Source organism: Xenopus tropicalis, chromosome 1, assembly GCF_000004195.4.
Source record: "Xenopus tropicalis strain Nigerian chromosome 1, UCB_Xtro_10.0, whole genome shotgun sequence".
Classification (NCBI taxonomy): Eukaryota; Metazoa; Chordata; class Amphibia; order Anura; family Pipidae; genus Xenopus; species Xenopus tropicalis.
In genome coordinates this window covers 205,274,948-205,290,120 of record NC_030677.2, presented here as the reverse complement: position 1 = coordinate 205,290,120, position 15,173 = coordinate 205,274,948, and the positions used below count along the sequence as shown (strand labels likewise).

Below are 15,173 nucleotides of genomic sequence, written 5' to 3'. Positions count from 1 at the left end.
CTTATATATATTATAAGTTCTTGCCACTAGGTTTTACTGCTATACAACCTTTCCGTATGGTATGTAAGACAGGAGAAAACCTTATCATATGCACTAGTTCCCTGTGGCAGTACCAGAAGATCTCCTGCTATAACACCTGTAACATTTAATAAAATGTTAAAATCACACAAAACCTAGTTTTGGACTTTTGACTCTCCTGTATAACTGCGGAAATACAGATACTGTAAGATAGATATCAAAAGCAAGCAATATGGCAGCTCCAGCTTCACACAGGCAGTAATACTGCATGCAGACCATCGTTGCCTGGGTAATTTTCCTAGTTCTGCAAATTTATTGATTGATTGTTCTTCTAGTTAACTGCTGCAGTGGATAACAGATATAACACTGGATGTTCATTTCATTCTATCTGCAGGTTTGAAACCTTTGAAATTAACAGCTTTGAGCAATTTTGCATCAATTACGCCAATGAGAAGCTGCAACAGCAATTTAATTCGGTATGTATTGTCTTGCTGTTATATTCTGATCAGGCTCACTTACTTACATGATAGTAAATTGATTGGAGATATAATGGGAATAAGTCAGAGGGTGTGTGGTAGGCTGGGATAATGCTAGTGTTTGTAATAAGCTAAATTGCCCTGCCAGATAGGAGGCTTGAAGCAATATATGGCACCTGCCGTTGGCTCCTTTTCAGAAATGAGTGTCTCTGTTCCTTTACATTCAGGCACTATACTGCAATGTGCAGTAAAATAAACATCAGCTTCTCTATCCATGTTTCTGGCTTAGTTAATTCTGTGCTCTGTTATTCACTTCCATGGTGTATTTTGGTGTGGGAAAATATAGTCTTGCTTTTCTCAGATTGTAGTATTGCCCTTACTAAACATTACTCTTGTCCTTTCCATTCTGTAGTATTGTCTTTCCCATAGTCCTGTTGTTGCCATGTTATAGTCCTGGCTTTCCTAGACTGTACATCTTTCCCATAGTCCTGTTGTTCCCATGTTATAGTCCTGGCTTTCCTAGACTGTACGTCTTTCCCATAGTCCTGTTGTTCCCATGTTATAGTCCTGGCTTTCCTAGACTGTACGTCTTTTCCATAGTCCTGTTGTTCCCATGTTATAGTCCTGGCTTTCCTAGACTGTACGTCTTTCCCATAGTCCTGTTGTTCGCATGTTATAGTCCTGGCTTTCCTAGGCTGTACGTCTTTCCCATAGTCCTGTTGTTCCCATGTTATAGTCCTGGCTTTCCTAGACTGTACGTCTTTCCCATAGTCCTGTTGTTCCCATGTTATAGTCCTGGCTTTCCTAGACTGTACGTCTTTCCCATAGTCCTGTTGTTCCCATGTTATAGTCCTGGCTTTCCTAGACTGTACGTCTTTCCCATAGTCCTGTTGTTCTCATGTAATAGTCCTGGCTTTCCTAGACTGTACGTCTTTCCCATAGTCCTGTTGTTCTCATGTAATAGTCCTGGCTTTCCTAGACTGTACGTCTTTCCCATAGTCCTGTTGTTCCCATGTTATAGTCCTGGCTTTCCTAGACTGTACGTCTTTCCCATAGTCCTGTTGTTCGCATGTTATAGTCCTGGCTTTCCTAGACTGTACTCTTGCCCCTCCCAGATGGAAGACTTACCTTACCTATATTGTAATCTTTGAACTTCCCAAGTTTATGTCTTATGCTTCCTATACTGTAGTCTTGCCCTTCCCATACTTTAATTTCCCAGGCTCTTGTCCTCTACTTGTCCTTTCCAGGCTCCAGTCTTGCCGTTCCCGAACTGTAGTCTTGTTCTAGAGTCTAGTCAATTTTGTTCTTGGGTGCTTTGTATCTACAGCACGTCTTTAAACTGGAACAAGAAGAATACATGAAAGAGCAGATTCCATGGACCCTGATAGACTTCTACGACAACCAACCTTGTATTGACCTGATTGAGGCAAAATTAGGCATTTTGGACCTTCTAGATGAAGAGTGCAAGGTGAGTGGATTGCATATTAAATCCAAATAGAGAAAGGCAGTGCAATCATAAAGTGCTTCCACTGAGAGAACTGTGTTCTTGCAACAGGGGGAATAGTACATGTAAATCCTTGTGTCAGACATTCCCTTGCTCACATTATTTCAGCACAGCTTAACAGCATTACACAGCTCACAAAGGCTGTTACGCAGATATCACAAATCCTACTGGACACCTCAAAGATACTAATGCTGAAAATCTAATTTTAAGGTCCCCAAAGGAACTGATCAGAACTGGGCACAGAAGTTATATGACCGGCATGGAAGCTCCCAACACTTCAAGAAACCACGAATGTCTAATGTGGCATTTATTGTGGTGCATTTTGCTGATCAGGTAAGTACTGCTGGGATATGCAACCAGCATGTTTTTGCAAAGCTGTCTGTCTACTACATGCTGTTTGTTACAATGATGTAAAGCACAGAGTTACTACAGGTGTGGAGCTGGCTATTCCTGACAGATTTTCAAAACTGAATTCATACTCTCTTGGGCCTTCTGAATGAAGTAAACCCATAGCTTTGAAATTCTAACTGTATTGGATATGCCAGGAAATCATTAGGGATAGCCAGTGCCCTATCTTCTAAGCGCTGTAGCTGCTTAATGCCCCCACTTTCATCACTGGTGAATCATGGGCTCCAGAGGCTGATCTAGAGGAGGTCAAACAAAATCCTTCCTGACGCCAGATTGTTTTTTATATTCTCTTGTCTGTTAGAAAGGCATGCAATCACCCAGTTAATTACTTATAAGTACAGGTGTCTGATGCGCCCGCCATTGCTTCCTAACTTGCACATCTGAATGAAATTATGAGACTGGTAGGGGGTGGGAGGGGAGACACCTATGTGCCTCCCCTTACCCTCATGAATACAGCACTTTCTAAAACAGGCAATGGTGTATTCATGGGAGTGGCCCAAGATCTCTCTCCTACAAATCATAGCGCCAAGATCTGCAGCAATATATTTAGCACTAACGGCAATTTGGAATGTGCAAACAATTTCAGATAGTGCTGTTTTTTGTACTTGCCACCCTTGACTTGTGTAGTTTACCATTATAAAGCGTTGCAAGTGTATAGAAGCCCCATTCAGCAACTGCGTAGGGAATTTCTTCATGAGACATATAATTATCTGGGCTAAACAATGCAGGCAAAAGGAAATACTGCAGCACTGAGTCCTGCACTGCTCCGGGCTAGAGGGAATTAAATGAACAACGAACAAATTTGATTTTATAATGAGTTTCTTAGTAAGTAACATAGGAAGAAAGCATTAGATGCCTCAGCTAAATAAAAACATTAGCTTAAGGTAAAATATCCTTTTATTGTAAGACGCTTTAGGCAGCAAAAAATTAAATATAGGCTCCCACGTTTTCTCTTGAAACGTAAATGGGAAAATAGGCACACTCTTACACAGTTTTATAAATAACTTGTAAAGAGAAGTCTGGATAAAAAGTGGCTTCTTTGCTCCTATGCTTTCTTATCTCTCTCACCTATCAGACAGCAGTGCAGTAAACCAAAACTCTGATCTTAAAGCGGCAGTTTCACTTACATTCACTTATTAGCATGATCTTAACAATGATACCTAGGAGATAGTTTGCAGTTGGTCTTTTGCGTCTCACTCCTGCCTGGATTTTATAATGCTTTTAATGAAGGGTCACAGTTTGCCACCCATTTTTTGTGTGTCTTGTGTTTACATTGCTGCAAATGCAACAGGCCTAGGAACTAACATTACAGGTCACATAAATTAACAGAGAGGGCAGACTCAAATCCGGGCAAGTTATATTTGCAAAAATATTTTTTTTGTGAAAATAACTGCATGTTTTCAGCCCTTTACATCTTTATACCGGTGTCACCTCAGAGAAGGTCACAGCTGCTATTTCTGGGGTTTAAGAGAAGTAAAGCGACAAACACAAACTACACAAGACGTGCTGCGGGGAAAGTGACCTTTGCAAATAATGAGTCTGAGTTGTATTTGCCAATGTCTGCGAACAGTGCGTAGTCCTTAGTTAGGAGCATTCCCACAGCATGAAGCTCCTGTCGGTGGCTCTTATGGGATCATACTGTGTTGGCTACAGAATGCATGAAGGAGGGTAAATAATGTCTTATGTTGTTGCAAAATAGCATCTCCTACTCCATCTGGTGCCAATATAGGCAGCAAATCACAGCCTTGCCGATATCAATATTACCACATTGGGTTTATTACTAAAAAAACAATCCGAGGGAGGGCAACCATTCAGTGTTGCTCTGATGCTGTGTCTTTTGCTTTTCCATAGGGGTGGCACCATTTTTATATCTCTTCATAGAAGGGTACTACTACTACTTGCACTTAGAAATCCTGAAGCCTAAAAACTTATTAGAAAATACAGGGCTTATTTAAATACATTGGATTGACTCTAGAACACACTGTGCTTTTGAAATAATTTGGAAGTCTATTCTGCACATTTCCATTACATTGCATGCCATCAGAGCCAGTTTAGGGCTAATGGTACATGAAACAAATCTCCACCAGCATATTTCAGCTTGCAGAAGTTTAACCCTGTAGAACTGTGTATCATTTTCCCCAGGTGGAGTATCAATGTGACGGATTCCTGGAGAAGAACAGGGACACTGTGTATGAGGAACAGATTAACATACTAAAGGCCTCAAAGGTGAGTGAAGGGATACCTAACAAGTCAGTAACTTGCAGGCCAAGTGATAAAACATGTAATGCACAAAGCCTGGGGCCGTCCTCTGAAGCAGAAAAAACGTATTTAAATCAAGTACATTCGCTGTTGGTATCTTGCTGGGGCTTGCAGCTGGAGGCCGCAGTTAGGCATCTCAGGCTATAAGATAACTTACAATATTTACACTTTTCCTGCAGTGGGACCAGACAAAAAATGGCTGGTATATGGTTGATATATGGTTATCACTCATATAGTCAAGATCAAATTGGAAAGCCAATACCTGTATTATTGCAGCAAACAGGGTGATCCCAACTTTATTTCCAGGTGCTACAGACACTTAACAATTGATCAAACGTTTCGGGACCACATGGCCCTTCCTCAGTGATCATATAAATTAATTTATTACTCATATAGTCACATAGAAATAAAAGGAAACCAGATCAACAGAGTTATCCATTTATGAATGCTGTGCACTTCAACTCTATCCCATTGGGGGTTTAAAATCAAGCACAGTCACACAGCCTTCACACATTCAGGCTTGATGCATCCATCCTCAAAAGGCAGAGCTGTTCACCTTAGAGCATACAACTTGGAATAAAGAGCAAAGATGTAATGCTCAGTGAATTTATTGCAGACTTATACAGCACAAAATGTTTTGGGCTTCACTGTGTCATTAGGGGTTTAGTTCCCCTATACATCCACAAGTGATATATTGTAGGATAACAGCAAATAGGCACATGGACTAACCAAACCCACCAGATCATTGATCAAGGAGATGGTTGCTTGTCAGACAGAGCAAGTTCTAGACTGGTAGCCATAGCTGGGAAGTGTTAGCAATAAAGAAGCATTGCTGATCAGATTCTGCCTTTTTCTCCCAGTATCCGCTGGTTGCTGACCTGTTTCAAAATGAAAAAGACACTGTTCCACCTACTCCTACCGGGAAGAGTAAAATCAGCGTTCGCCCTGCAAAACCTGCTCTGAAAAGTGCTAATAAAGAACATAAGAAAACAGTGGGACATCAGGTAAAGATGCCTTGTTACGTCCACAACCTATGTAGAAGATGCCCCTGGCACGCTTTAATCATGCCCTGTTTTGACTTGACCACTTGCCCCCATTCATGCCATTCAATAAAAATGCTTATCACTAAAAATCCAGGGGGCCTTACTGGGCCTTCTAGGCTGCCCGGCTTCCTGAGAATGTATTGACTATTAACAATAAATGAATGCTCTGGGGAGTCCTGTGTATATCAATAAATGTACCTACTGGGTTCAGTGTTTCTGTACTTTCCTATGTGGGATGCCTGTTCTTTATCTGCTTTAAGACATCCATACATGGGATGAGTCTCTAAGGGGCCCTTGGGAGAGCCAGTAATGGATATCAGCCAAAATCAATCACGCATGTTTAAAAATTCACTGGGCAAAGAGCACATTGACACATTGATGGAGTCCCCACTTAGTGGCTCTCTGATTGGATCATGCAAATTGGGACCATCAAATTGGTGACCAAATCTGGTAAAGAAGTCGCCAAGAAAGATTAGACACAAAGATGTGCCAAGGGCGTTTCTGGGGCCTGTCAAAAACTTCTTTCCTGCAAGAGACTTGACATCTGCAGACATTCAGGTGGTGATTTATCAATGGTAGTTTGAGTTTGATTCTTTTTCTCGATTCAGGTTTTTTGGTGCTTAAACTATAATTTGACTAATGTTTCGAAAACTTGAATGTCTGTTGTTTATAAAGTGCTAAAACCCCCAAAAACTCAAATGCTGCAAATTTCTATAGAAGTCAATGGGAGTTGTCCTAGGCAAAGTCAAGCCATATGTTCAATTTGAGGTCACGAGTTTTATTCAATTTTAATATGAATTTGAAACTCAAATATTTTAGTATTCAGGTTTTTTTTATTTGCACGAGTTCACTTTAATAAGTTATCGAACATTCAATATGCAAGTTTAATCGATTTAGAAAAAACAACTTCACAAATTTGAAAATTGATAAATAAGTTGCTAATATTACATCTTACTTCCTGATCATTGGTTCCCCATGTCTATCCCAGACTTTAATCTTCTGCTAATGTTTATGTTTCGGGGGTTCCTGCTTTGGCTCTACTGCCCGTTCCCTCACTGCCTCACATCAGAATATTAATGTTAATTCAAGCTCAGGAGAGCTCTGTGTTTCATTGGTTACTCGCCCTTACTGCTTGCCATACTCTGTCCCTTACTGGTTCTGGTAATAATCACAAAGTCATGACTGACCATTGTGGGTTTTTTCTTCCAGTTCCGGAACTCTCTGCATCTGCTGATGGAAACCTTGAATGCCACAACTCCTCACTATGTGCGCTGCATTAAGCCCAATGACTATAAGGAGTCTTTCAGGTGAGGGCTCTGCAGGCATTTCAACTAACTCAGATGTTTCCCTATGCAGAGATGATACAAAGATACAGTTGGTTATCAAGGCTGTACAGAGAGTGGCCTGAGGCTTGATTCCACCCCCATGAGATTTGGGCCACCCTCTGTAAACCCACAGCCCATAGATTGCCATCTACATTGAATAAATGTAAAAACCACAGATACAATGCTATAAATATATATATGACATATTAGGGTCCTGGAAAGCTATTCTGCTTACAGGAACAACTATAAACACTATAATGTAGGCTTTATACTTTTCCTAAGCCCTCAACCATCTCTATCTCTCTATTGTGTATCTTTGTCTTACCTATCCATCGTGTATCTCAACAGTAGCCTAAGAGTACAGCAAAATGTTTTATTCACATCCATGTTTCATCCTGCTAATATCAGTGCTTTATAAATACATAATTGCCACTCAGCTGGGGCAGTAAAGCTCTTGGGCCTGAGGTATACAGTAAATATGATGGGAAGAGACAGATTTTTTGTGCATTTGAGAGAAGCAGGAGGGTATATCGGGGTCAGAGAGCAAATTTACAACAAATTTACTCCTGTTTTTAGTGAAAAGCACAGATCTGGTAGCTTCACTCATAAAATTGGCCTACCCTTTATAGTGTCTGACCGATCTGGCCAAATACATAAATACTGTACAAGTGGCCATACACATGCATGGCCACCATTGCAGGTTCTCTTCCTGCCTACATGCTATGGGAGCATTAGGGCAAAATCTAAGTATAAATGATAAGAGTAGAGCAAGATGTTGAGAATATGGCAAAACGGAGACATTTCCAAAACGCAGGAATACTATTTACGATAACGTTCCTTTTAAGAAAACTATGCTATTTTAATGATTTGCTTTATCTCTGTAATAATAAAACAGTTTTTAATGGTAACAAATCTGAAAAGATCCATACTAAAGGGAAAATAATCCAATTGTGTAAATGTTTATTAGCAGTGATAAGCTATAGCGATCCAAATTATAGGGAAACCCCAGGTATGAAGAATGTTGGAAAACAGATCCAATACCTGTACCCCTGCTGGAACAAGGGGTAGGAACTGTGTGGGAGGTGCAACATGGCAGTAAGTTTGTTACTGGCGGAAGGGTCATAAATCAGTGAGCCGACAGGAGGTATGCAGTGGGGTATGTTGTAAGCAATCAGCGGGGGTGGCAGTGGGTAGGGTTTGTGGGCAACCGCCGGTGGTGAGGGGATATCTGGGCCTTGGGCACACTTGACTTGGCACTGGTACCACTGGGCCAAAAGCAGTAGCCAGGGAGTGGGCAGTCTGAAGGCCATTTAGGATGGAGGCCTATTTGCTCTCCTAGTTAGTGTGAGATTTGGCTCATGTTGTTGGAAGGGGGGCAAAATGGCTGATAAAGCAATGCTTTCTATATATCTGTAACCTTGTTATTAGCTAATAAGCTTCCTGCCCAACTGTTGGACCTCTTAAAGGTGGGCTTTAACTGGAGAAGCCCAAGAATCTCTGCTCTGCATCGTAGTAAAGGTTAATCCTTAAACTCAGACAGGTGTAATAAGATGCAGAAAGTGAATACACAGGTTATTGTGTGGCATTTGGGCGCTGGCAGTAGGTATCTAGAGGAATCAGGTATCTGGATTGCAGTGTCTGGGGAAATCACTCTGAGAAAGCATTTAGCTCTCCGTTCACATGCACTGGCCCAGAGGTTTGGGATCATGATAAAAGTGCTTGAAAGCTCCAACAAAGGTAACACTGATTTTTAAACATCATTGTCTAATTATTTTATTTGTTAACTAACCTTGAGTTAAGAGTGATAAATTGGGTTCTTTACAATAGTGGGAATATTTAGATTTAGTTCAGAGTGTTGTAGTTCAGCAGCTGCCCAACATTATCCAGGGTAAATAGATCTGAACATGAGACCTCCTAACACATTTCCAAATGAAGCTGAAAATGAATGATAGATAATCATTTATGCCAAAGGGAACTCCTTTTACCTGTGCTGAGGTTTAAGAGACGTGCAGTGATTTGAATTGAAAAACCAGACCCCACTCTATGATTTAGGATAATTTCAGGTCAGTTTCAGCACACAAAAATGCCCCAGGAATCCAGACATATGTGGTTTCAGGCTGGGAAAGAGCAGTGCCACCATTATGGGGGTACAAGGGGTGCTGTAGGGGGCCCAAGTGAAAGGGCAATGCATGGGGCTTGCACAGGAGTGGAAGGGAGTTGGTGGGTTTTGGGGTGGGGTTTTAGTATAATGGGTGTGGCAGGGGTGGATCAGGGGTGTAGTTCTACTTGCCAGTAGGCCCTTTGCCTATGGCCCCAGGTAACTAATAGGTTAATCATTGTGGCCCCCTTGGAGAGACGCTAGGGCTGTCTTAGTAGTATAGAGCCCCATGCCATGATTCCTGATGGCAGCTCTGGGTGTGGGGGCTGCTCAGCAGGTTTGATGCATTTGTTGAGGGAGCAATAATAACTTGGGCCAATAAAACGTGACAAGCAAAAGGGTTTTCAGAGCTTGCTATTGGTGGGGATATTAATCTTAAATTACAGCTTTAATAATAAAAAAGAAGGGCACAGTAACATTCACAAATAGTATGAATGGGGAGATAATCAAATGGTAACATACCTGAGATAAGGCATTGTGTATGGCTGATAAATGGCTGATAACACAGGGTGCACACAACAGCTAACCCTTTCTATAAAGGTGCCGGCAATTCTACCTGTACACTTGTGATATTAGGAATGGTATTTTTTTCTATTCAGTCGGCTTGCATTCTTCTGTTCAGTGGCTCTTTAAGTCAGAGCTTTTTCAGGTGCATCAATAGCCAGACCAAACAGGGAAGTATTTGTGTGGTCAAATATCAGAAATATCCCAGGGGGCTGCCGTTTCATTCTTTAGCTGCCAACAGAAAAAAACATCCTTGACTAGCAGGCATTCCCTAAATTTCTAGTCACATGGCCTTTGTTTTCCCCCTCTCCCATTGTGTCCGATCGGTGCGAAGCCAACCTGTCTGCTCCAACTTGTTTCCCAGGGTACAGAAAGGGACTGCTGTTGCTCAATACATATGACTTGCTTTATCCAAAAATGTCACTCTGAATGAGTACCCTTGTCTAGATTTGATGAAAAACCTAAAGACTCTTCATGGGAAGACTTGCTTTAACTGCAGCAGGCACATCAATTGGCACCATATCTTATTTTATTATTTGTTTCCCAATTTCACTTCAGCTTCGATCCAAAGAGAGCTGTGCAGCAGCTGAGGGCATGTGGCGTGCTGGAGACCATCCGGATTAGTGCTGCCGGCTATCCATCCAGGTACTGTGTTCAAATTTGTATTCCACAGGGGAAGTGAAATCTCTAGGGCTGTGATTCCCAAATTGTGAGGCCTACCTTGGGGAGCTGGCGCAGCCTGAAGGCTAATTAGGGTGAGGTTTGGGGAAAATTATGATTTGCTGTCCTAGATACACCTGAAAGCTGCAGCTTGAGGGTGAAGACACACAGAGCTACTAGTAGCAGCTACTTGTCATGGCTACTAAAATAGACAATGCTGATCATTTACTGATAATTGTCTCAACGTGTGTTTTAGCAGAGGCAATTCTCAGTATTGTCTTTGGCAGGTTATTTTCTGGGATTTAGTAGCTGTGAAAAAGCAGCTGCTACTAGTAGCTCCATGTGTCTTGACCCTGAAGTTCATTTTGTGTGAGATTTGGCAAGAAGAATTATTAAAGATATTATTAGATATTATTAAAACTATTGCTGAAGTACTTATACACCAATATTTTTCTTTATCTGGAACATGCATTCAGATAAATACAAAGAAGATCAAGTGTCCCTTTAGGGCTGTGACTGACGGGGAGATTAATCGCAGCCCGACAAATCTCCCTTGTCACGGGGGACTAATCTCCCCGAAATTCCATCCCACCGGCTAGAATGTAAATCGCAGGTGGGATGGAATATGCAGTGCCGCAATTTGCTGAAGGCAACTTCGATTTGCTCGAGGCAACTTCCGCGACTTCAGCAAATCGCGGCGCGAATGGCATCCCACCGGCGATTTATATTCTAGCACCGGATTGCATTTCGGGGAGATCAGTCTCCCACAACAAGGGAGATTTGTCGCGCGGCGACTAATCTTCCCGTCTGTCACAGCCCTTAAAGAAGCAAATAACTGAGCAAGCAATTGTTGATGCTTTGTAGAAACCTGGAATTTAAGCAATCTAGAAATGCCTTTGTGTAGAAACCATAAATAATATTCCCTCATTGTTTGTCTCCTTAGGTGGACCTACCATGACTTCTTCAACAGGTACCGAGTCCTAATGAAAAAGAAAGATATTTCTCTGGGAGACAAGAAGGTGATCTGTAAGAATGTCTTAGAGAACCTTATCAAGGTAAAATGGGAGCCCATATTGTATTGTGTATATCCTCACAGACAGATTTGTGTTGTATTGTTGGTGGGGAGGACACAGAGCAAGTTGATTGGCAAGTCCAATCATTTTTAGATGAATAAGAACACATAGCTAGAGCCATTGCTTTGCCAGGTTGCAAGAAGGCAAATCTTTGCCCAATCTGGCTTCTCTAGTGGTCTGTCAATAGGATATGTTACTTCCGATAAGGTTGTCAAATGAGTGGATGTTTGCCTGGTTTGGTCACTTAAATTTGACAAATTGGGCTGCACACAATTGTTTGGCCACTGGTGGCCCATGTAGACCTGTCAGGAAAGGACATCCACAGCCTAAAATATTTTAGAGCCTTATCTGATAACCATACTCAGATTTTAATTGGGTGATTATTGTTTTGGACCAGAATGGTGCTGATTCAGCTTTAGCTGTTTAGCTTTACTGTGGCAGGAAAAATATGACATGATAACTTTTAACAATATTATTGGTTACACTAATTAATACAAAACCTCATCTGTAGCCATAGGCAGCTGTCCAAGCGTTGCTTGCAGTTAAGTGTATGTCCAATTCTAATATGTTATCTATAGGGTTTTACCTATGAAATTTCTAAGTACTTGGTCTCATTTGTTATACAGGACCCTGACAAGTTCCAGTTTGGACGAACAAAGATCTTTTTCCGTGCTGGCCAAGTGGCCTACTTAGAAAAACTGCGTGCAGACAAGTTCCGTGCCGCTACCATTATGATTCAGAAGACTGTGCGGGGCTGGCTTCAGAGGGTGAAATACAGAAGGATGAAGAAGGCCGCGGTTACCATCCAGAGATATACACGTGGGCACCTTGCCCGAAGGTAAGACACTTAGAAGAAAAAGAGTAGGGGTCATTTGCTTAGACCCAGTGAAGAAATGCAAGAGCACTAAGGGGATCAAGATAGTGGTACAGGGGCTGTTGCAGCCTGCCTCTAACATGTTGGGGGGAGAGGAGGCACCTAGGTTCCTGTCAGCCCCTCATGAATACAGCACTGCCAAATTTAGCAAATATATTCACTGGGGAGGCTGCAGGTAACCCTGGTCTCTGAAATGGAGGTCTCTGGTCTTTCAAAGACCTGCAGGAATTTTTTAAGGGAATAAGCAAACCACCTGCCCCCACTACCTACCATTATTTATAAGAACTAAATAAAGGCTGTATGGCTTCCAGCTGGGTTGGGGCACTTCTTCTTGGCATGAAGAATACACACCTTTGGTGATGAAAGCTCGCACTTTGCTAGCCAAAGGCATCATCCATTCTCAGTTCTTTAGTGGGTTGCCCAAAGAATTTGGATTTTGTGATGGACCATTTGACTCTTTATAGGTTGGCTCTGCACCTCCGAATGACGAAGGCTGCCATCACCTTCCAGAAGCAATTCCGAATGATTCGAGTGTATCGCGGCTTCCAGAAGACTCGCAAGGCAGCCGTCACTATCCAGTCCTACACTCGGGGAATGTTTGTCAGGAGAGCTTATCGGCAGGTACTGCACTGTAGTCATTCATCAGATGGCCAAGCCTTTTCACATTTAACTTTTTCCTTTCTCAGACGGCAGCTGTCAGTGATCTCACATACACGCTGCTCAGGCTTTTGGCACCACTTGATTGGAAAATATGTTTATCTGTCACATGGAAGGAGAGAAAGGAAAGGTGTGCCTTATCAGCTAGCCCTGCACTCTTCCACTGAGGTCAAGGTCTAGAACACCCATTAACCCTATTATAATTAATCCACCCTCACTGCTAGAAGCAGAAGTGAGCAGATATATAGAGAAATAACGTCAGTCCAAAAAGTTTGTCTGCTTCTTCCCCTAGGACAGAGTTTTTGGGTTTGCTTCCCCTTTGTGGTCCAATATTTCCCAGGCTCCCTTAGCTCATAACAAGATGGAGCACTTTATTATTACTGTTAGCATAACCATTATCTTTATCTAAATATAAATGTTTAGTAATAGGTTTGTTCATATTCTGTAAGAATAGATACCATAAAACTGTGTAAGCGTAGGTATTGGCAAAATGTTTTTTTCTGCAAAAAGCCATTTTGAAAAAATGAAAACTTTAAAAAATGAATTACCTATAGCAAATAATCACAAAAAGCAAGCGGAGCCGACAGACTTAACATAGAGGGTTAAATACGAAGTTTGCAGCAAACCTCGGTACATTTTAATAAATGTAAGGCAGTGTCATTTATTTTCATCATCCAATTTGCAATGTATTGCACACTTTTTAAACTGAAATTGCAGTTTTTAACGCACTCAGCATTTTAGATATTATAAGATACTCTTTTGACATAAAAGCAGCCCTTGAGAGTATTGAAGAAATAGAGCTGCATATTTTTTTTAACTACTTAATTCAGGGGAATACCTATACAGGCATAGTTGTATGGTGTCTTTCTGTACAGACTATGAGCAAAATTAGGGGGCTGTTCCTGCTGGATTGTGCTTAGTACAGGGGAATCCCTATGTGCCATAGTTTTATGGTATCTCTCTGTACAGGCTATGAGCAAACTTAGGGGGCTGTTCCTGCTGAATTGTGCTTAGTACAGGGGAATCCCTATGCTGCCATAGTTTTATGGTATCTCTCTGTACAGGCTATGAGCAAACCTAGGGGGCTGTTCCTGCTGAATTGTGCTTAGTACAGGGGAATCCCTATGCTGCCATAGTTTATGGTATCTTTCTGTAGAGGCTTTGAGCAAACTTAGGGGGCTGTTCCTGCTGAATTGTGCTTAGTACAGGGGAATCCCTATGTGCCATAGTTTTATGGTATCTCTCTGTACAGGCTATGAGCAAACTTAGGGGGCTGTTCCTGCTGAATTGTGCTTAGTACAGGGGAATCCCTACGTGCCATAGTTTTATGGTATCTCTCTGTACAGGCTATGAGCAAACTTAGGGGGCTGTTCCTGGTGAATTCTGCTTAGTACAGGGGAATCCCTATGTGCCATAGTTTTATGGCATCTCTCTGTACAGGCTATGAGCAAACTTAGGGGGCTGTTCCTCCTGAATTGTGCTTAGTACAGGGGAATCCCTATGTGCCATAGTTTTATGGTATCTCTCTGTACAGACTATGAGCAAACTTAGGGGGCTGTTCCTGCTGAATTGTGCTTAGTACAGGGGAATCCCTATGTGCCATAGTTTTATGGTATCTCTCTGTACAGGCTATGAGCAAACTTAGGGGGCTGTTCCTGGTGAATTGTGCTTAGTACAGGGGAATCCCTATGTGCCATAGTTTTATGGTATCTCTCTGTACAGGCTATGAGCAAACTTAGGGGGCTGTTCCTGCTGAATTGTGCTTAGTACAGGGGAATCCCTATGTGCCATAGTTTTATGGTATCTCTCTGTACAGGCTATGAGCAAACTTAGGGGGCTGTTCCTGCTGAATTGTGCTTAGTACAGGGGAAATTTTTGATTATTGAGTTCTTGCATCCTAATACAATAAAGCTTAAAATAACATAACAAATAAGCAAAAGCATTAAATAGATTTACATGCAGTAAACATAATTAGCTTATCCATAAAACGTATCCGCTTGCTCTGTGGGTAACTGTACAAATGTTACAAAGCTGATGTATAGTCGCACCTGAGCTACACAACGCTGCTCAATTTCCAACTTTAACTCAACTTCAATGAGCGGCTCAGCCTGGCTGGGGGCCACTCTACTATACACAACTATATACACAAAACATGGCTCTGACTCCAGGAAGACAAAAGATTGGGCTACTCACCTAAAACTGTATGAAGCCCCA

At 41.8% G+C, this 15,173-nt stretch overlaps 1 protein-coding gene across 2 annotated transcripts in view; it reads left to right on the top strand.

Annotated features, from left to right (window-relative positions):
* The window catches only part of myo5b (myosin VB), a 127,034-nt gene that overhangs the window by 76,730 nt on the left and 35,131 nt on the right, over positions 1 to 15,173 (top strand). For both annotated transcript variants that reach the window (XM_031894925.1, XM_031894924.1), the window contains exons 11-20: positions 413 to 494; positions 1,822 to 1,962; positions 2,209 to 2,331; positions 4,549 to 4,632; positions 5,526 to 5,669; positions 6,918 to 7,015; positions 10,254 to 10,340; positions 11,299 to 11,410; positions 12,055 to 12,266; positions 12,767 to 12,923. In XM_031894925.1, coding sequence (XP_031750785.1) covers positions 413 to 494; positions 1,822 to 1,962; positions 2,209 to 2,331; positions 4,549 to 4,632; positions 5,526 to 5,669; positions 6,918 to 7,015; positions 10,254 to 10,340; positions 11,299 to 11,410; positions 12,055 to 12,266; positions 12,767 to 12,923 — 1,240 coding nt within the window. The remainder of the gene's footprint in view (positions 1 to 412; positions 495 to 1,821; positions 1,963 to 2,208; positions 2,332 to 4,548; positions 4,633 to 5,525; positions 5,670 to 6,917; positions 7,016 to 10,253; positions 10,341 to 11,298; positions 11,411 to 12,054; positions 12,267 to 12,766; positions 12,924 to 15,173) is intronic.